The following is a 20,122-nucleotide window of genomic DNA, read 5'->3' as shown; positions in this document are numbered from 1 at the left end:
TATTAACACGAGCCGATGAATACTCCAATATCAACTTTGATGTTTAAACACCATTTATTTAGATTAGTTACAAAACATAAATAAAATCAACAATTGAATTAGTTAAAATTGTACAGAGGCTAAATCACCAGCAACATAGATTTTGTCATTATTTCAGCTCAAATCACCTTTTAATCATTGCATGGTTCTCATTCAGGTCATTTTGGGGCTCCCCAGGTTATGATTCTATATGGCCTCATCATTTTTGTTGGTTATGTTGTTAGGGTTAGAGTTAGAGTCGAGATCCGTTTCCTGCTCTTCACTGTCATCTGCCTCACACACATCCACTGCTTTAGTATTATTGGTATTTTCTGTAATTATGAGAGATAACTCCCAGAAAAGTGATATGTTTACAACACAACACCACTGTTTAATAGTAGCACTACAAGTTGTAAATGAAAACATGTATGACTACTCTGGCTATCTCTGATAGATACAGAAAATACAAATAATACAAGCGCAGAGGATTTGGCCCAAAAGAAAACTTCTTGTAAACGTATAAATATGATTAATAACCCCACTTCAAAACAGAATAGGTGGAACACAGACAGGGGGAACTCCATAAGCATTAATGAGAACCAATGTTTCTGGTTTCAGATAACCTCAGACTTTAGTTCCTGCAGAGAACACATTTTACATTTTATACAACCCCCATTTCAAAATACAAAAATATTTTTTTCTTTAAGATAACATTTTGGTAACACTTCAGGACAGGGAGATTTCCACATTTCCTATCATAAATGAATGACATCTTCTGTGATGTGTGGGTCAACATGTTAGAATTTGACTTGACAGATCAGTAACTCACCTCCATTAATAATAACATAACTGTGAAAATGTGGGTTGTCTCTAAAAACAACATCAACTGAAAACCATTGTGTTAATTCTAGATTCATATGTAACTGTCAAGATTCACTTTGGACCAACCAAAAGCACAAGCTGTTTCACCTTCCACTTTAAGTGCATCTCACATTTTGCGGTTTGTCACATACTGTACAATCTCCTCTTTGCTGTGGCACAAAATCTCTGACATTATTATATTTTTTTTTAAAGAAAGAAATAAACAACTGAGATGCTCTTTTACTTATTGTATTGAGAATGATTTCAGAAAATATATTGTTATATTGATCTATCCTTTATTAAATGTGTATATGGCTAAGTGCACTAATAATTCCATAGTCTACAGATGTATCTATTCCATGTGTATCCCTGCAGTACACCACTGAAATACAGTTAGATGGAAAATGGTGGAAATAACAAATCAGAATTAAGTAAACCTTTCCAAGTGTACAATAAGCTCATCTCCGGTCTGATTCAGAAGTCATTCAGGACAAAAACACATCACCGATTAAGTAATACATGTGACAAACTGGAGAGTGAGGCTCTTGCTATGCTGTCTGACATCAGACTAAGACTTCAGCTTGAATGGGCCAGTCACCCAGTGTCTTGAGGTGAGAACAATCTGGGCACCAAGTAAACATAGTTAATTAGGTACAGTGACAACAACTGTGTGAGAGGTTGCTTTACATAAAAGCAGTAGGGAAACAATTTGATGCAGTACAGCATTATCACAAACCTATACCTCACACTAAAGTAAGAATAAAACACTCACCAACGTCCATCTAAAAGGCAACATAGGGACAAAGCATCATGGTTTCCCCCATCCATTAGTGCTTGGCAGTTTAAGTTCTCATTGTTATTCGAAGTAGGAAACCTTGATATGCAACGCTGAGAGTTGTACGGCCAGATATTTCAATAAATTCTTTTAAGAGCTTATTTTCAATATTAGTAACTTACTTTGGACTGTTAAATTCTCTCAGGTTGTTGTGCACGGCAGACAAGAGTAAACTAAGTATTTGTGTCAACAGATTGCACTAAATCCAGGCAAGGTAAGGTCATGCAGTCTTGGTAAGAGTTTGATTCCAGTAAACCTCAAGTCCACCAAACCTAATAACAATGAAGTTAATTTGATCAATAGACTAATAAAATAAATTCCTCAAAGGTTTTCTTGGGTAAATCCTTGTGTTATTTCAAATAGTCTCTAGCCTAATCTAAATTATTATTACTACGTATCAATGTAAAATATAATACACAAAGTTCATGCCTAGCCCGTGCTCTACACTGTAGAACAGTGTGCTTAGTGGCATTGTGGTAGTGATGGTAGCCATAACATCGCCATGCTCTGTTTTTAGTCATGCTGCTGTTCAAACAGCATCATTTGTCACTGCCCATTAAAACATTTGTGCTATAGGCCTACTTGTTTAAAAACATCAGCTGATTTCAATTGTCTGAATGTTGTCAACGTGCTTTCAAAAAAACACAACAAAAAAAACATTTAGTTTATGCCTTCCTGACAAACCACAGACAACACAGAATGATCAATTTAGATGACAGCTAGTAATTGCACTTTTTAAATTCATAGTCCTTCCAATGCAAGCATTGACTAAATGTCAAATTTGGTGTGTGTTCCCTTCATGTCTCTGCTTCGGAAGAGTTCAGGACCAACCGAGTGGAGAAAAAAGACCGGTAATTGGTTTGAAAACACACAAGGGATATGTACTTGGGAAATAAATGGCAATACAAACACACACACACACACACACACACACAAGCACACATTGACAACAATTTGTACAACTCAACAACCCAAACACACCATAGTTCAGAAGCCCAAGCCCATTTGCTCGATACCGCCCTCTTTCTGTACATGCTAGTCTACCATCTCTCACATTCACTCTCCATCTTTTCATCGACACATCCATTTGCTCATTCTCAGTCAGCTCTCATACGCACGTCCACTCTCAATACGTTTGCTCTTCACCTCTCCCATCTTCCTTGACTTCCCTCCAAGCCCGGGAGAGCTCCTTGCCCCCGCGTCACTGCTTCACTGCTGCCCTAGAGGAAGAGTGGAGTTTGGGGGCGTCGGGTGACGTTTGGCACTGGAAGGCAGAGCAGCAGTCGAACAGGAGGAGGAGGAGGAGCAGGAGGAAGAGCAGGAGCAGAAGGCCCCCCCGGCGGCTGACACCCCTCCGTGTGAGAGCGAGGGGGCGCCCGTGCCGGGCGGCAGGGACTCGGGCCCGGGGCCGGGCGTCTGCGAGGCGGCAGGGGGGATCTGGGAAGGCAGCAGAGGTGGATTCTGAAGCGGAGCGGTGTGGGGCAGGGGGGCGACCTGTTGCGGCGGCGTGGGCTGGGACTGGGAGAGGGGGGGGGGGCTGCTGAAAGGGCATCGGCTGGAGCGTGTGAGGCTGTGCCAGGGTCGACTGCTGGAGATGGACACTTTGCTGCAGCTGCGCCACCGGGGGCATCTGCGTCGTTTGTTGTTGCGGTGGTGGTGGTCCCGGAGACCGCAGGGCCCCACCCCCAGCAGATGGATACTGAGAGGGGGCCGGGCTGGGGGAGCTGGGCACAGGGGGCGCCTGGGGGCTCAGGAGTTCCACTGGAAACCAGCCTGGAGGAGTCACCTGGAGGGATAGCACACAGGACTTATTAGCACAGTCAATATTACCAAACAAGGAGACACATTTATCTACTCCCCATCCTAAAGTGTAGTCAGCACTACATAAGTCCAGCATTTGTTTAAACTGTAAGAGATATAAGTAGAACTTTCTTTGTTCCCTATTGGGGCAAAATAAATGGTTTGGATGCAGTAAAAGGAAAATAATAAATTCCCAAATTTCACAACACACAGTATCACACTATATGAAAATAAAAACAGTACAACAGTACCCAATGTTTTAATGACTGGGTGGGTGAACTGGTATTACTGTTTACTACAGGAGTTTAGCAGTGAAATGGCTTAGGGTATGAAAGAGTGTTTTATATCCGTTGGTTTTGGCAGGAGGCTGTGACTTTTGGGCGTTACCTCAGTGGGCTGGCTCCAGCCTCCCAGCTCCTGCACCTGCTGAATCTGCTTGATCTGATTGAGCGAGGGCTTCGGCGGGACGGGGCCGACCGTCTCCTTCGTCCAATCGTCCACCAGTTTGTGCAGCTCGTCTGTGAACGTGCTCTTCCTGGCGCCCAGGCCTTGGGCTGCAGGACTGTGGTCTAGGGAGAGGTGAGGGGGCACGGGCTCAGTCACATTCTCCTTCCTCTCCAGGGACATCCATCCATTCATCTTTCCACCAACTCATCCATCCAGCCAAGTATGAATGTGTGTTTTTTGGGGGGGGAAACCTGCCAAGTCCTGAGCCTCACCTCTTTGGAGAGTCTGTGTGTGGGGGCTCTCTGTGTTACAGTACAGGGGGAGTCTGCTCTGCTCCCCGCACGAGAAGCTGCTGGCCTGCTGCATCCCTGGAGAGGTGCACAAACACACACATGCTCCTCTGAACACGGACCACGGTTGACACTGCGTGACGGGCTGCATGTCGTGTCGGTGAGCAAAAAGAACAATGAGAGCCAGAGTGTGAGAGAGAGAGAGACACATCGAGGGAGAGACACAGAGAGCCAGCGAGAGACGGGATAGGAAAAGATCCAAAGAGAGAGAGAGAGGAGATTTACCGGAATGCACCACACCATTGTTATCCATGTGGGAGTGCGGCCGGGGCCGGAGCTTGACTTTGGCCGGTCTGGGCCGGCGGGGGGAGAGGGCCGGGGGTCCGGAGGGGAGGGGAGGCGTGCGGGGCAGGGGGAGAGGCAGGTTGTGCCGGTGGTCCTTGAGGGAACGCAGCTGCCGGTACAGCTCCTGGAGCTCTCGGTTCTGCTCGGTCTGCAGGGAGACCACTTCCTTGATGTGTCTGGGGGGAGGAAACCAAAGACAGGCAGAGGGGGGACGGAATCAAACATGGTTGGGGGGGTCAAATGGCCAAGAGGAAAGAGGGAGGACATTAGGGAATGAAGGAAGGTATGGACAGAAGGGGAGGGAATAGGGAACAAGGGGTTAGATGAGTCAGAACGGGACAAAAAAAAAACGTTAACGGCTGTGAACTGCGTTTTGAAAAATGTCTCCTCCTCTCACTTCTCTCTCAGCTTGTGCAGCTCTTTCCTCAGGGTTTCGTCCTCCAGCTCGCTCTCGTCATCGTCGCTGCTGCCCAGAGGGGAGTGCCCGCGGGAGGCGTGGCCTCGAGCTGGGTGGGCCGGGGTCCTCTTGCCCTCCTCTTTCTCGCCCTCTCTTCCCCGGGTTTTCCTCCGCTCTCTCTCCAGGTCGGGAGACGCCGGGGAGCTGTCGGAGAGGTTGCTTTCCTCTCTCCGGGCCTCGGCCTGCGTCACGGAGAAGCGCCCAACTTTCCTGTGGGCGCTCCCCTGGCCGGAGGGGGCCGCCTTGGGGGGAGAGGCCATGGGGGCCGGGGAGACTGGAATGACCTGTGAGAGAAGGGGAGGCTTGGTTTTTGACACCCCTGACCATGTACCCGCAAGTTCAGGCTCAGCCTTTTTCGGGGGACTTTCAGCTTGACGACAACCTTTTAGACAAAGAGGATTATACGGTTGAACTGGTGCAGTTACCTGGAAGCGGCCCTGGTGGGCTTGAGAGGCATTCAGGGAGGAGTCTTCCTTCTCCTCCTTCACCGTCAGGCTGGAGTCTCCATCTGACAGAGAGAGCAGGGGAGGGGAGGGGGGGAAGGGGTTGAAACCAACAGGGAGCAGCGAGATGAGGACGACAGAGACACAGGCACAGAGACAGACAGTCACATGACCAAGGAGGGAGGAGAACAAAGACACATGCAAACAGGAAAAAAGACAAACACACACACACACACACACACAGAGAGACGGATGGACACATGTACAAGCATACACATGGATAGGGACACACACAACACCACAGACAGGGAAATGCGGTGTTAAAATATGACGTCACATTACTGGCAGCCTTTTGATGTGTATGTGTGACAATGTATTGGTAGTCAATTGGAAATACTGACAATTCAACAAAAATAAACATTTCTCACAGTGAAAACAATTAATGTACAAATGTGTTTGGGGAAAACTCAAATGTTATGGGGTGTGGGAAAGAGCTAAAAAAGAGCTAAAGATCAAATAAATAAATCAATAATAATAATAATAATAGTAATAATCATCCAAAATAAAGAGCCAAGAACTAGAACAGAAAAAAGCATAGAATTCAGATGGGATGTCAGATGAATTGAGTTTACGTTGGTACATCCCCACCCACCCTCACATCCACTCTCTCACTCACACACACACACACACACACACACACACACACACAACGTCCCAATCACACACCGGGTAACCGATATCACCGGCCTGTCGGCACGGGGTTCAACAGTGATACCGGCCGCGGTGTCTGATTTCCGGGAGCGTTGTATACGCAGAGTGTGTATATGGGTTCACTGCATCATGGGAGGTCAGCATGGAGACTGCACAGCTGGATGTGTGTGTAGCTGATGGTGCAACACTCACAGTTGTCATGATATGTTGCCGTATACACACATGCATATGTCGAACACAAGGTGCACCTGGACTGCACAGGTTCACACATATGCCGTTGAAACAATACATCTAGATACACGTATCTAAAGCTAGAGCTAAGCACACCAATACCAAATACATGCAAGAAGAATGCTACAAAATAATGTGATGTATATTGTAAATTATGACCATCATAATCTAGGATATCACATACAGGAAAGGCAAATGGTTTTTCTTTGGAGTGTAAGACTCTGCGCTATAAGCAAATGTAAGGGATCCAAACTGTATAGAGTGTTTGTATCTTGCCATGGGTGGCGGGGAATAAATGACTGATGCTGAATGTAACAGAATGTTCAGGACGTGTTGACGGGTACGGGCTCAGTCGCCCAGCCTGGCATGTTACATAACTGACATTGGTATGTGTGACAGTGCAGCCTTAAGTTGTGGTCTGTGTGTGTCTGTCAGTGCCAGCGGCAAGGGCAGAGAGCCGGCTGGGAGGGGGTCTCCTGGGGGCTGAAGGGGTGAGGGAGGAGGGCCAGAGAGGCACCATGGTAGATCACACTCTGACCCTCTCTGTACTCCCTTCTCTACACTCCACACTGTTCTCCACCCCCGGGTGAGTAAACCCATGCAAAGAAAGGAAAAGTTCCCAAATGAAACTCGGTAAAGCCATTCTGCAAAAAAATCATAAAATAAATAAGGAATGTATGTATGTAGTGATATCAACAACACCTAAACAACAACGACGATTACATTACGATAGAAATACTACAAATAAATATACACAGCATAACAACTAAGTAACAACACAATTATTTGTTTGGCAATAACGCCTGTCAGTTTGAACAAGATGCATCACTATGTTACACACTATGAACTAGATATTAAGGCTGTGTTTAGTCCCGCCCCCAACACCCCATTCTCTCTCTCTCGTTATCTAAGAAGACGCTACCTTGCTGGACTCTGGGCTTCTTGAACAAGCTGGCGGAGTGGCGCAGTTTGCAAGCCCAGCTTTTGAATTTGCGAGTCCAGGATTTCTTGCTAACAGGATTTCTGATACTAGGACATGTCAGGTTTAGGCCAAAATATCCACCTCCTGCATTGTGGTGCTGCTGCTGTTGATGCGGTCCAGGCTGGAGGGGGATGAGTTGCTGAGTGGGGGGCCACGGGGCATCTCCTGGGGTACTGGTGTCAGAATGTGAGGGGGCGGCCTAGAGGGAAGGGGGGGGAGGAGGGGGGGGGGGGACAGGGCACAGCGGTGAGTGTCCGTGGTGATGAGCAGGGAGGTGAGAGACTCAAGAGAGGAAAAAGAGAGACTCTGAAAGGTCACAGGTTTTCACTAATGGCAACACTGGCATTTCAAAAAAACGAAAATCAAAAAGGATTTCGATCGAACCATCAAACAACGTACGTAAGGTACACAAAGGAGCCATTCTAATTGGACTTGAGATTGAGAAATGTACTGATGGTACGAAGCTGACCTCTGGTGCGGGGCCCAGACTTACAAGCATGGCGGGTTCTCCGGGCACAGGCGGGCACTGGGACATGGCTGAGTCACGGCGGGGGGAGACCAGGAGGGAGGCGGAGGGGGAGGGGAGGGACGGGGCAGGCTGCCTCTCCACTGGGCCGGGCGCCGCAGGGTCCTGGGGCGCGTCGGGCGCCTCCCCCGCCCCTCCTCTCCCCCTCTCCGGGTCGGGGGAGGCGGAGGAGGACCGGGAGGTGGTGGAGGAGGTGCTGGAGGTGGAGGAGTGCGGGGACGTTTCGGAGGAGGAGGGGGACATGGGGAAGGTCGAGGGTGGGAGTGAGTGGGGCTCGGAGGACTCCTCCCCTCCCGCTGAGGTGGAGGCCACCGAGGTGGCGGCGGCGGCGGCAGATGCCCCGGCAGCTCCGCCCACCGGCCCCGCCCCACTACCACTGTACTCCTGATACAACAGGTTCCTCAGCTTCTCGTCCAGGGTCTTAATGCGGTTGTCTACAAACTCGATTTTGGGCGGGCCCTCGCTGTCCGACTCGGCCACGGAGGAGGGCTGGGCCGGGGAGGGGGTCAGTGTGAGGGAGAGGGGGGGCAAAGGGGAGTCGGAGGCGCCCAGAGGCAGGGGGGGCAGGGAGGAGTCTGAGGAGGGGTGTGGAGGGGCAGAGAGGCTGCCTGTTTCCTCCGTCACACTGGCTTCTCCAGTGGAGAGCTCCGACTCAGACTGTTGGAAAGAGGGCAGCTTCTGAGAAACGGTCTGCTGCTGCTGGGCCTGAGGCACCTGAGGGACCTGCTGGGCCTGAGGCACCTGCTGGGAGGCCATCTCCACAGCTTTAACCAGCTCCTGTTGTTGTTGTTGTTGTGTTGGCTCTTGGGGGAGCTGCTGAGAGAGTTGCTGTTGACCCTGCAGTTGATGCATCAGGCCCATGTTCAGCTGCTGTGCTGACTGCTGCTGGACATACAGCTGACTGGTTGCCTGGGACTGCGGTGGAGCATGCCGCTGCGCTGACTGATCCAGCTGTAAGGTTGCAGTAGCCATAAATGACTGTTGTTGTTGTTGTTGCTGTTGATGTGGTGGTTGTTGCTGTTGCTGCTGTTGTTGTTGCTGTTGTTGCAGCTGTTGTTGTTGTTGCAGCTGTTGCTGTTGCTGCTGCTGCTGCTGTTGTAGTTGTTGCTGCTGCTGTTGTTGTTGCTGCTGCTGTTGGTGTTGCTGTTGCTGCTGTAAAAGCGTTTGCTGTTGCTGGAAGTGGAGTGTCTGTTGTAGGTCTAACTGCTGCTGGTGCTGCAGTTCAATCTGTGACTGTTGCTGTTGTTGTGGTGGTGGCATGACAGGTTGTTGTGGTATGACTGGTTGTTGTGGTATTACTGGTTGTTGTGACATGACAGGTTGCTGTGGTATTACAGGTTGTTGTGACATGACAGGTTGTTGTGGTATTACTGGTTGTCGTGGCATGACAGGTTGTTGTGGTATTTCTGGTTGTTGTGACATGACAAGTTGTTGTGGCATGACAGGTTGTTGTGGTGATAACTGATGTAACTGTGGGCTGTACTGGGGTGCTTGTGGTTGAACAGATGGTTGTGGAGTCTGCCCAAGGGACATTTGTGTGACTTCAGTCTGTGGCTGTAGTGACTGCAGCTTCTGCAACTGCTCCGTTTGACCCAGCTGAACGTGTACCTCTGTATGTTGTTGTTGTTGTTGCAGGATCTGCAGGTGTTGGAGAGACTGCTGCAGTGCTTGCTGCTGTAGCTGCATCTGCTCTTGGTACACTTGTTGGGTTTGCTGTTGTTCGAGAAGCTGCTGTTGTTGGGAAGGACTGCACTGCTGCACTCCCTGTAGCTGTGGAGTTACTGGGAGCTGTCTCTGTTGCTGTGTCTGAGACTGCTGTGTCTGAGGCTGCTGTTCCAGCCCAAAGTGGCTGACGGGAGGGGAGGTCACTGCCGCAGCAACAGGCGGGGGAGAGTGAACAGAGGTGGAGGTGAAGGCGGGCTCCGTTCCAGAAACACACTGCCCAAAGGCAGCTCCACCTACACCCCCCTGACTCTGGCCCTGGCCCTGACCCCGGCCGTGACCCTGGGTGGAACTACCAGTAGTTCCAGGGGAGGTGAGAGTTTCAGTTAGACAAGCGTTGGCTTTGGGAGCAATGCTAGCGGGGACAACCACCGGGGCAGTCGTAGTGGGTACGCGGGCGGGCAGGGAGGTGGCAGCGTTGGAGGTTTGGTCCAGGGGTTCCGAGGCCGGGGAGGCCGGGACGGCCGAGGCGGGGGGGACAGCGGAGGCTGCGCTAGACAGAGTAGAGGCTGGGGCAGAGAGGCTGACAGAGGCAGTCGTGTCAGGAGCAGGGGCAGCGGTGGCAGGGGCGGACATGGAGGAGGGGGCGGAGGCGGTGGAGACAGGAGGGGAGGAGGAGGACAGGGAGGGAGAGGGAGGCGAGGCGGGCGCTCCGGTGAAGGACTCCAGCTTCTGGGATCCATCCCCTTCTACGTCGGCCAGAGAGAGGGGAGGGTTAGTGCATGTTATTGACACATGGTATTTCGACCCCCCCCCCCCCGAACATTGGAGGTTTTTGGAGGGGGGAAACAGGTTACCTCTCTCAGCGTCTAAGGACTGTGGTACCCTGGTCTCGCCAGTGGGGGGCGGTGTGGAGGCCCCCTGGTTGGACTGGGAGTCTCGGTGTCGGATGGTCTGGTTGATGAAGAACCGCCAGCGTCCCACTGGGGACGACTGAGGGGCCGCGTCCACTGGAGGAGAGAGAGATATGGAGAGAGAGAGAGAGATATGGAGAGAGAGAGAGAAAGAGATATGGAGAGAGAGAGAGAGAGAGAGAGAGAGAGAGAGAGAGAGAGAGAGAGAGAGAGAGAGAGAGAGAGAGAGAGAGAGAGAGAGAAGTGGAAGGTAACATACCATATCACGTCCATCTGTATGTGTAAACGGATTACGGCAAATATGATGTGTTTTCCTTGTTTGAACCATAACTAGATTAGAGATTAGAGCAGGGATGACTCACTGGCTGAGCCTGATGGGGTGCTCACATGCAGCTGGTCCATGGAACCGGTCTGGCAGGGAGACAGAACACAGACACACACCATGTTCACATGCAAGCAAGATTGCATTACATACATGTATGATCGCATGACACCAAACCCAATTTGTTCGGAGGAAGACCAGACGCAATGGGCTGGACGCTCAGACCTGCGAGTGTGTATGGAGGATCTCCTGAGCTTTCTTCACAATGGCTCTCAGCTCCCCTACGAACGTCTCCTTCTCCAACTCGAGGACAAAGTCCTCTTCCACCTGAAGGAGACGTAATGGCTGATGAGGAAGGAGGCCTTTTGTGGGGGCCTCGGCCCACAATGGGAGACCAGTCGGAGGAGTTACCATGTAATCTGCAATGTCTGCTGGAGAATCGCCCTCTATGTCGAATTTGAAGGTCACCATCTTGTTGCTGTGGGTCTCAAGCTGGCATTCCACCATGTTGTCTCCAGTGCTGGACACCTGTTTTACCACAGAATGAGACGCTTTCAATCTTGATTCAAGAACACAAGACATAAGAGGTTGATCCCGAATTTCATTCGACAAAGATGCAAAGATTCACGGGTTTCAAAAAGCAGCACCTGGCAAACTTGAAGCATGCTCAGTTGAAAGTGGGAGCCTTTTTCCGGTCTCTGATAGGAGGACCTCCGCTGAGACTTGACTTTCTCCAGTTTCCCATTGGCCAACAGCTGAAGGGCCTCTTCACCATTGGCTGGGACAGAACTATGGGACAAGCAGGCAATACCCATGACGTTACAGTTTTATATCAGTGTATTCGTCTGGAAATGGGAAAACACAAAGTAGATGTTTCAAAACAAGCAGGTGCTACTATGGTGAGACGTACCCGGATGACAAGTGTCTCTCTGTGCTTGACTGGTTTGGACTTTCCTGCACAGTCACATTGATAAGGTTGGGAGAAGCACACACGGACATACACATCAACGTACCAAAAACACAGGCAAGACAGAAATACCAAATCATTTGCGACGAGTAAATTAAATCAAACAATCCAAACTAAATGTTATTGGAACCCAGTGAAAGGAAATGAGAACCCTTGATCTTGTTAATTTAGTATTTGTTAGTTTAACCAATTTTATCAACGTATCAAGTAAGTACTTCATATCAAGTCCAAACCAGTGACTCAAATGAGGCAAAACAACATGAGGGCACTTAAACTAGCTTAACACTTCTCCATCCAAACAGCATTCACACATCCGTCTCACAGAATGTAAGACGGATACATAACAACTAGAACTAACACTAGTGTGTGCTTCTGTACCTGAGCAATGCCCAGCAGGGTAGGGTCACAGTCTTGCAGCGAGGTTGGGGGCAGCAAGGGGGCATTAGAGTCAAGCAACTGGATAGAGGCGACAGGAAGAGGGGAGGCAGGGGCCCCATCAGCCCGCCCAGGGAGAAGCACAGGGCCCTCTGGAGGGGGGGGCGGTTCTGGGGCAGGAGCGGCAGGCTGAAGGTGTGGCAGGGAGGCGGGGTGGCAGGAGGTACGAGAGGGGCTCTCCAGCGTGACTGCCTGGGGGTGGGCGGGCTGCTCCATCCCCCCTGGGGCCTCGGCGTGTGTCTGTGTGTGTGAGTGCGTGTGAGCGCGGGCCTGCGCGTGCATCTGAGGCTGGGTGGCGGTCTGTGCGGGGAGAGTGTTCCGGATCTGGGCCTGGACTTGGGCCTGATGCTGGGGGGAAAGGGCTGGCCCAGCAACCACCTGGCTGTACAGGGGCAGAACTCGAACCTGGCTCTGGGCTGCATGACTGAGGTCCGGCTGCTGTGCCCCCGCATGTGGCGGGGGGGCGTGGGGGGCGGGCTGAGGCTGATCCAGGGGAACGGGGGCCAGCGGGGGGGGCGGGGAGGGCACGGACTGAGCAGAAATCTGCTGCTGCTGTTGTTTTTGTGCCGGGGAGACCTGTTGCAGCTGCCTCTGGTATTGCTCAATTGGTTGCAGAGGCGATGGCCCCAGTTGAGTTATAGGCTGGATTACCGCCTGGACAGCTGGGCTTCCGGCCGGCTGCTGGGCCTGCAACACGGGCTGCAGCTGGGGCTGGACAAACGCCTGGCTGCTTGGATGTTGGATAGATTGAGCAGAAGAGGTCAACGTTTTAGGGTCAACGGCTGGAGCAGGGGCGGCGGCCATGACAGTTCCAGGAGACAGGATGATCTGTTGACACTGAAGCTGGTGTTGCTGTTGTGCAACCTGCGGGATGTCCTGCTGTTGTTGCTGGACTGACGGCATGGGTTGGTGCGTGGGCTGAGGGGCCGGGACATACTGAATAGGTAAATGAGTGGCAGCAGCCTGGGCCTGGGCTTGGATTTGAGCTTGGGCTTGGATTTGAGCTTGGGCTTGGATTTGAGCTTGGGCTTGAGCTTGGGCTTGGACCTGGGCTTGAGTTTGGACCTGGGCTTGCATTTGAGCTTGGGCTTGGACCTGGGCCTGAGCTTGCATTTGGGCCTGGGCCTGGATTTGAGCTTGGACATGGATTTGGGCCTGGATCTGGAGTTGAGCCTGAGCTAGGGTTTGTATTTGAGGCTGCACCATTCCTGATATCGGGGCACTGTGTTGGGCCGGGGCCTCGTGTTGAACTGGGCAGGATCCTGGAACTGCCGACACTGGGGGCTGAGGATGTGGGTGGGCTTGGCCCTGCGGAGGGATCCCCTCCACGGCTTGGATCTGGCCCTGGGGTGGCAGGATCATTGTCTTTGTGGGCGTCTGGCCCTGCATGGGAGCTGGAGTGGGATGACTAACCTGCACGAGAGCCTGGGGCGGGACCGGCTGAGGCTGGCTGTGGATCGATGCCACCACTTGTAGGTGCGTCTGGGCTTCGACCCCAGCCTGGGGAGGGGGCTGAGGCTGTATTGGGACGTGGCCCTGGCTCTGTGGGCGAGCTTCACCCTGGCTACTGGCCAGGACATGGGCTTGAATGTGAGCTGGAGTCTGGGTGGGGATCTGAGGCTGGATGGAGACTGCGCCCTGAGTCTGGGAGGCCATTTTAGCAAGAGCCTGAATCCCTTCAGTGGTGGCTGGGACTACAATAGGGACCTGGCGCTCCGACACGGAACTAGGGTGGTGCTGCTGGGAAATGTAGGCTTGCTGTTGCTGTACCAGTGCAGCCTGGTGTTGTTCTAGAACCTGCTGCTGCAAAAGACTTGTGTGAGGTTGAAACAACACAGCGTTCTGCTGTTGTTGTTGTTGTTGTTGTAAAGGAAGGCTTGACTGCTGCGATTCTGCCTGTTGCTGCTGAATCAAAGCTTGCTGTTCACACTGTTGCTGAGTGTCTTGTTTGTCAGTTTGTTGAAAATGAATCGCGGCCATTTGGGGTGGCTGCTGTCCCGTGTCTTTCTGCGGAATCTGCTGCTGCTTCAATATCATTTGTTGATGTTGTTGTTGTAACAGCGCTCGCTGCTGAAGCTGCTGTTCCAACTGTTGCTGCAACAGCGCCTGTTGTTGCTGTTGCTCAATCTGCTGTTGGATTTGGACTTGCTGCTGCTGCTGCTGCTGTTGATGTTGTAGAATTGCTTGCTGCTGAAGCTGCTGCTGTATCAGGGCTTGGTGTTCCAACTGTTGCTGTTCTTCAATCTGTAGTTGTGAGAGAGGCTGTTGTTGTTGTTGCTGTTGTTCAATTTGCTGTTGGATTTGGACTTGCTGCTGTTGCTGCTGCTGTTGATGTTGTAGAATTGCTTGCTGCTGAAGCTGCTGCTGTATCAGGGCTTGGTGTTCCAACTGTTGCTGTTCTTCAATCTGTGGTTGTGAGAGAGGCTGTTGTTGTTGCGCCTGTGGGTGCGCTTGTTGCAGGGCACTTTGCTGTTGCTGCCGTTGCTCGATATGTTGCTGTAATTGGCTCTGTTGCTCAAGCTGTTGCTGCTGTAAGACCGCTTGCTGTTGTCGCTTTTCCAGCTGTTGCTGAAGCAGGAGCGCCTGCTGTTGTTCCATTTGCTGCTGGGCCAGTTGGGCCTGTTGTTGCTGTTGTAACAGCACTTGTTGTTGCTGCTGCTCCTGTTGTTGTTGAAGCAGAATAGCTTGTTGGTGCTTCTGCTCCAGCATCTGCTGCTGTAAGAGGGCCTGCTGTTGCTCCAGTTGATGTTGCTGTAGCTGGGCCTGTTGTTGCTGCTGTAACAGCGCTTGTTGCTGCTGCTGTTCCAGCTGTTGTTGTATGTATACTTGCTGCTGTGGCTCCAGTACTATGGCTTGATGCTGCTGCTGTTGATGCTGCTGCTGTTCCAACTGCTGCTGCTGTTGTTGATGCTGCTGCTGTTCCAACTGCTGCTGCTGCTGTTGTTGATGCTGCCGCTGCTGCTGCTGCTGTAGTAACAACGTCTGTTGCTGCTGCTGCAAGAGCTGTTGCTGTATCAAGGTCTGGTCGTGAAGATCCATTGGAGGTTGTGACGCGTAGCTTTGTGGCTGCTCCACGGGCTGTGGCACGGCTCCAGCCTGCTGTGGCTGGACCTGCGCTTGCTGTGCGTACACCTGCTGCAGCTCGCTCTGCTGCTGGAGGGGGGCCTGAGACGAGTGGGACTGCTCTGTCTGCGGCTGTGGCGACACCGCCTGTTGGATCGCATTCGCTTGCTGATGCTGGAGCAAAGGAACACGGGCCTCCGCCTGTTGCTGTGGGAGGTTTGCGGCCTGGGGCTCCATCAGTATCTGTTGTTGTTGGTGTTGTTGTTGCTGCTGCTGCTGCTGCTGTTGTTGTTGCTGTTGCTGCTGCTGTTGTTGCAGCTGCTGTTGCTGCTGTTGAACGGCAGTCTGCTGAGGCATCCCAGAAGGCTGGCTCTGTGAGGTGGGGCCGGGCGAGAGGGCAACATCAGCAGGCTGCTGCACAGGGGGCCCAGTGGGCTGGGTCTGTGGCGGGGCGAGGGGGACCACGCCCCCCCCTGCCAGTGAGCCAGGATCCCCTATGGAGATGGGGGCCCCAAGGACATTGGCGGGGGCTTGGGGGGACGCCGGAGGGATGTAGGACTGGGAGTGGACCATGGATGTGTGCGGGGTGGCTATCTGTGATCCACCTGAAACGCATGGCTGTGACGTGCGGATGGGATTGGATGATAATGTGGAGATGGAGAATTGGAGAGGGGAGGGAGAAAATGTCGAGGCAGAAATAGGTAAGAGTAAGCAGGGGACATCATAATCAACAAAGGACTGCAAACCTTTATTAGAAAGCATAATATGAAAGTACAGCAATAACTGGCATAGGAAAATCGGTGTTTAAGTACAATTATTAATAGTTATTCCTCTCATTATTAGTTGATTCACAGTAATTAGTCAGTATCGGGCTTAAAGTAGTGTAGGCGTCGTACTATTGCCCCAGTAGAAGTGTGGGAGGATCATGGCGACAGCGGAGAATCTCACTGACCTGAGAGAACTGTGGCGGCACACCTGGCGACATCTGCGTCGCCATGGGAACAGGCTGAACGAATGCCTGTCCAGGTGCCCCGCTGCTTTGGCCCGTGGACATGACGGCCACCCCACCGCTCTGACCAATAGGCACGTTGGGAACCCCCCCGCTCTGACCAATGGGGAGCATCTGGGGGTGAGCCAGGGCCCCTGTGCTGTGTATACCCTGGAGGTAAGACAACAGGCACAATGAATGAGCACAGGAGACACAATGATGAGGGGAAAAACACACAGACACACACACACACACACAGACACACACACACACACACACACAGACACACACAGACAGACACACACAGACAGACACACACACACAGACAATGCTGACTTACAGAGGCAGCAGAAGGCATGCTGGATTGTGATTGGGCGTAAGACTCCCCTTGCTGAGAGTACGCCTGGCTCTGGCAGCTGGCGTAGGACTCACAGCTGACTGGGGCCAGGCTCTCAGCTTCTGGGACAAAGGGAAGGAAACAGGATCCAGTGAACCACACAGGTACTGGGCTACCGCTACCAAAAAAAAGATCCTTCCCATTGGCCCATCTACATCATTTAGGTGAATTTCAATAACACTGTATCTACATTACAATAGTAGAACATACAGTCCAGCTACTTGTGCACCTACTCTACAGTACAGCCAGCGTTCAGCTAGTGCTGTCATTCATCGAAATCTCACTGAGGGTGTGCTGCTGCTGCCTGACCGGCTGCTCCTCCGCCTCGCCCGGCCCTCCTCCTCCCCCTGTCACGGCGCCAGCGGCGGGCCCCAGGGAGGAGGGGCAGGAGGGGTGGGAGCAGGTGTAGGAGGAGTGGGGCTGCTCGTCCAGGGGGCCCTGGTGGTGCTGGAGGAGCTGCTGCTGCTGCTGGCGCCGCTCACGGGACTTCTTGATGAGGGTGACCCGGTCGCGGATGGACTTGCCCACCACCTTGGCATCGCTCTCGTGGAAGAAGCCGGACTTCACCTGGGAGCACGGAGGGAGGGAGGGACAGAGGGCGTGTGGTGAAAGGGAAGGGGGAACGGGCAGGAAAGAGTCATGGAACCTTTCTACGTTTTTATCGTGAGGGTAAAGATTCGAGGTCACAACCGCCCCGGCTTGATTTGTGAGTGGCGAACCACACCTCCCCCCCAACGCCCCCGAGGTCTTCCCTCACCGCGACCCCCCTAACAACGCCTCCCCCCCCCTCACCATCTCCAGCGCCACCTCCTCCGCGCTGTCGTTCTCCAGGTCGTAGCTGAACTCGATGGCCTCGTTGTCCTTGTGTTTGCCCTTCAGCTTCTTGGGCTCCTCCACCCAGATGCGCAGGGCCAGGCAGTCCTGGCTGGCCGTGTCCTCCTCGGCCAGCTCCACACGCACCCCCGTGTCTTCCCCGAAGAAGGCGTGGGTCAGAAGGTCGCGGACAGACAGCCTGAGAAGAAACGGCGGAACACGTGAAAAGAGGCACACGCCAAGAGGCCGCCGCGGGGTGTCGCTCCTGTTGTGTCCGCGTTTCCTTCGTGAGATGCACGGGCCACGACTGCAGCCACAGACACAGACACAGGCGAGTGCACGTCATGTCGTCGTGACGACGAGGGAAGAGCGGAGCCCTTACCTCTGACTCTTGTTCTGGCGAATGCAGCCCTCGATGATCTCTTTGATCTCTGGGTCGTTGACTTTATCAAAGCTGGCTGGCTTGATGCCCTGCAGAGGAGAAACCATGCACGTTATTGTCAAGGAAAAGGAGAGGCTGTTGTCAGGATGCATGGTGAAGGTACAGTCTGTTGCCTGAGGTATTGTCCATTACTGAGGGCAGCGGGGATGTTTGAATAGGGAGAAGAATTCCGGAGTGACCGTGGGGGACGGGGGACGGGGGGGTGGAGGGTCCAGACTCACGCTGGTGACTTTGCGGTAGATCTGGGCGGCGTTCTGGCACTCGGAGTAGGGGTACTCTGAGGTGGCCATCTCCAGCATGCACATCCCAAAGGCATACACGTCCACCGACTCATCGTAGTGCTCCTCGTACATCTCAGGAGCCATGAACTCAGGAGTGCCTACCAGAGGACAACATCTCAGTCAACCCCTCCAGGACTGGAACACGAGCCATCCAAACATGAACGACTCGGAACCCAAACTCTAGTTGACTTGGTTCTTACAACCTTCCTTCATTTGTAACCAAAATGTTGTCTTTCTTGGACTTACCCCCCCCCTCCTCTGTCAATAACCCCAAATATTGTTTTGGTTAAGGGGCTGACAACATTCTTTGAGTTCCTCACTTTGTTCCTATGGTCAAGCTCTACAGGGTTGAGCATCAATCAAATGCAAAGCGTGATGAGGGCCTGAATATATGGTCTGTATGTATGTGCAGTAAGAGCAGCCACTATAGATTACTTAATGGCCTACACTTTAAAAAATCGATAGTTGAAAACTCGAAAAGTTCGAAGTAGCCTGTAAGTAATAACATAGGCTGTAAATAATGAATACCCTGGGAGTGTTCATGCCATCAGGTCCAGAGTCCCACTGAGGGCACATGACCTACAGAGACCACCTCCCTAACAGGAACTTTGATTTCTTTCTCTCTCAACAAGATCTTCTGAGAGGAAACTAACCGATTTCGATTTTCATGCCCGGAAAAGAAAAGAGTCGAACCCGACCTCATTCAGGTTCAGGAAGCGTCGACAGAACGTGCACACTTTGCAGATCCCTGTCCCCAGCACTTCACAGAACATAGTGAAAGTACCATGCACCCTTTACAATCCAACTCTTCCAAACCGACTTTAGATGCATCCCAGAGTCTGGGTCATGAGACCAGACCGACACAGACCCAAGCCTGTCTCCTACCTATGACACTCTTGGCGAAGGAGGTCCTCATGAGCGTGGCCAGCCCCAGGTCTCCGATCTTGACGGAGCCCGTGGGGCCGGTGATGAAGATGTTGTCACACTTGAGGTCGCGGTGCACGATGGGGGGGGTGCGCGTGTGCAGGAACTGCAGCCCCTTCAGAATCTGCCGGCACCAGCTCCGCAGCACCTTGGGCTTCATCACCTTGAAGCGCTTCAGGTAGCTGTGACGGAGAAGAGGGAGAGAGCGCTGTTCAGGTCACCCTTCGGGCCAAACAATACACCTGTTGGTGTGTGGCTGCGGTGTGTGTGTGTGTGTAGAACTGATCTAGGCCGTTTTTTTCGTCTGCCAGTGGAACATGTACTCTGACAGGCAGGAGATCATTATGTAAACCACATCATGTTGAAGGAACAACAATAAACCATATCTCGAGGGAGACGTGCCATTTAGTTAGAAAAGTCACGTTGAAGAGAAACTACCCACAGCTATTTCAGACTTAGCCCGCCCCATGAAACAAATTCAAGTGAAAAGGTTTATGCAAATAACACATGAATACAGAAAATGATCAAACACAATTCCTCCCTGTAATACGTCAGATTATATCAAAAAGGCTACAGTATATAAATCACACATTTCTTCCAAAGCTTTGAACCAGTAGTCAAAAATAGCCAGGACGTACCACTAAATAATATAAACACTTTAGCAAAGAGGTGTCTGAATCAAGACGAGGAATGATGAGTTTAGCATTGCATGAGTATTTACTATCTGGGTTTAGTAAAAAAAAAAAAAGAAGTTGATTACCGTTTAATACTTATAAACTGTGTATCATAGAGTTGGAACAGTAAACGTGTATGTTTTATGTAAATCTATGGATGGCTGAATACATGAAGCGGTAAGACTGTATGTCTGTGTGTGTGCATTCTGTGTGTGTGTTTGTATATGTGTGTCTGTGTGTGTGTGTGTATGTGTGTGTGCATTCTGTGTGTGTGTGTATAAGTGTGTCTGTGTG

At 51.8% G+C, this 20,122-nt stretch overlaps 1 protein-coding gene across 1 annotated transcript in view; it reads right to left on the bottom strand.

The window, feature by feature from the left end:
* Window positions 1-35: 35 nt before the first annotated feature.
* si:dkey-151g10.3 (serine/threonine-protein kinase WNK1) overlaps window positions 36-20,122 on the bottom strand; it is a 38,298-nt gene continuing 18,211 nt past the window's right edge. The window contains exons 4-25 of the mRNA XM_047039701.1: window positions 19,116-19,336; window positions 18,171-18,328; window positions 17,890-17,978; window positions 17,487-17,706; window positions 16,979-17,261; window positions 16,638-16,756; window positions 16,262-16,468; window positions 12,190-15,927; window positions 11,755-11,798; window positions 11,492-11,633; window positions 11,256-11,372; window positions 11,070-11,171; window positions 10,885-10,933; window positions 10,466-10,618; window positions 7,914-10,357; window positions 7,361-7,619; window positions 5,479-5,561; window positions 4,994-5,337; window positions 4,537-4,772; window positions 4,234-4,329; window positions 3,902-4,083; window positions 36-3,500 (exon numbers count right to left, since the gene is read on the bottom strand). Coding sequence (XP_046895657.1) covers window positions 2,916-3,500; window positions 3,902-4,083; window positions 4,234-4,329; window positions 4,537-4,772; window positions 4,994-5,337; window positions 5,479-5,561; window positions 7,361-7,619; window positions 7,914-10,357; window positions 10,466-10,618; window positions 10,885-10,933; window positions 11,070-11,171; window positions 11,256-11,372; window positions 11,492-11,633; window positions 11,755-11,798; window positions 12,190-15,927; window positions 16,262-16,468; window positions 16,638-16,756; window positions 16,979-17,261; window positions 17,487-17,706; window positions 17,890-17,978; window positions 18,171-18,328; window positions 19,116-19,336 — 9,871 coding nt within the window. The 3' untranslated portion in view covers window positions 36-2,915. The remainder of the gene's footprint in view (window positions 3,501-3,901; window positions 4,084-4,233; window positions 4,330-4,536; window positions 4,773-4,993; window positions 5,338-5,478; window positions 5,562-7,360; window positions 7,620-7,913; window positions 10,358-10,465; window positions 10,619-10,884; window positions 10,934-11,069; window positions 11,172-11,255; window positions 11,373-11,491; window positions 11,634-11,754; window positions 11,799-12,189; window positions 15,928-16,261; window positions 16,469-16,637; window positions 16,757-16,978; window positions 17,262-17,486; window positions 17,707-17,889; window positions 17,979-18,170; window positions 18,329-19,115; window positions 19,337-20,122) is intronic.

The sequence above is a fragment of the Hypomesus transpacificus genome, chromosome 18, assembly GCF_021917145.1.
Source record: "Hypomesus transpacificus isolate Combined female chromosome 18, fHypTra1, whole genome shotgun sequence".
Lineage (NCBI taxonomy): Eukaryota > Metazoa > Chordata > Actinopteri > Osmeriformes > Osmeridae > Hypomesus > Hypomesus transpacificus.
Note: the sequence above shows the minus strand (reverse complement) of the source record. Positions and strands in the feature narration are given on the sequence as shown.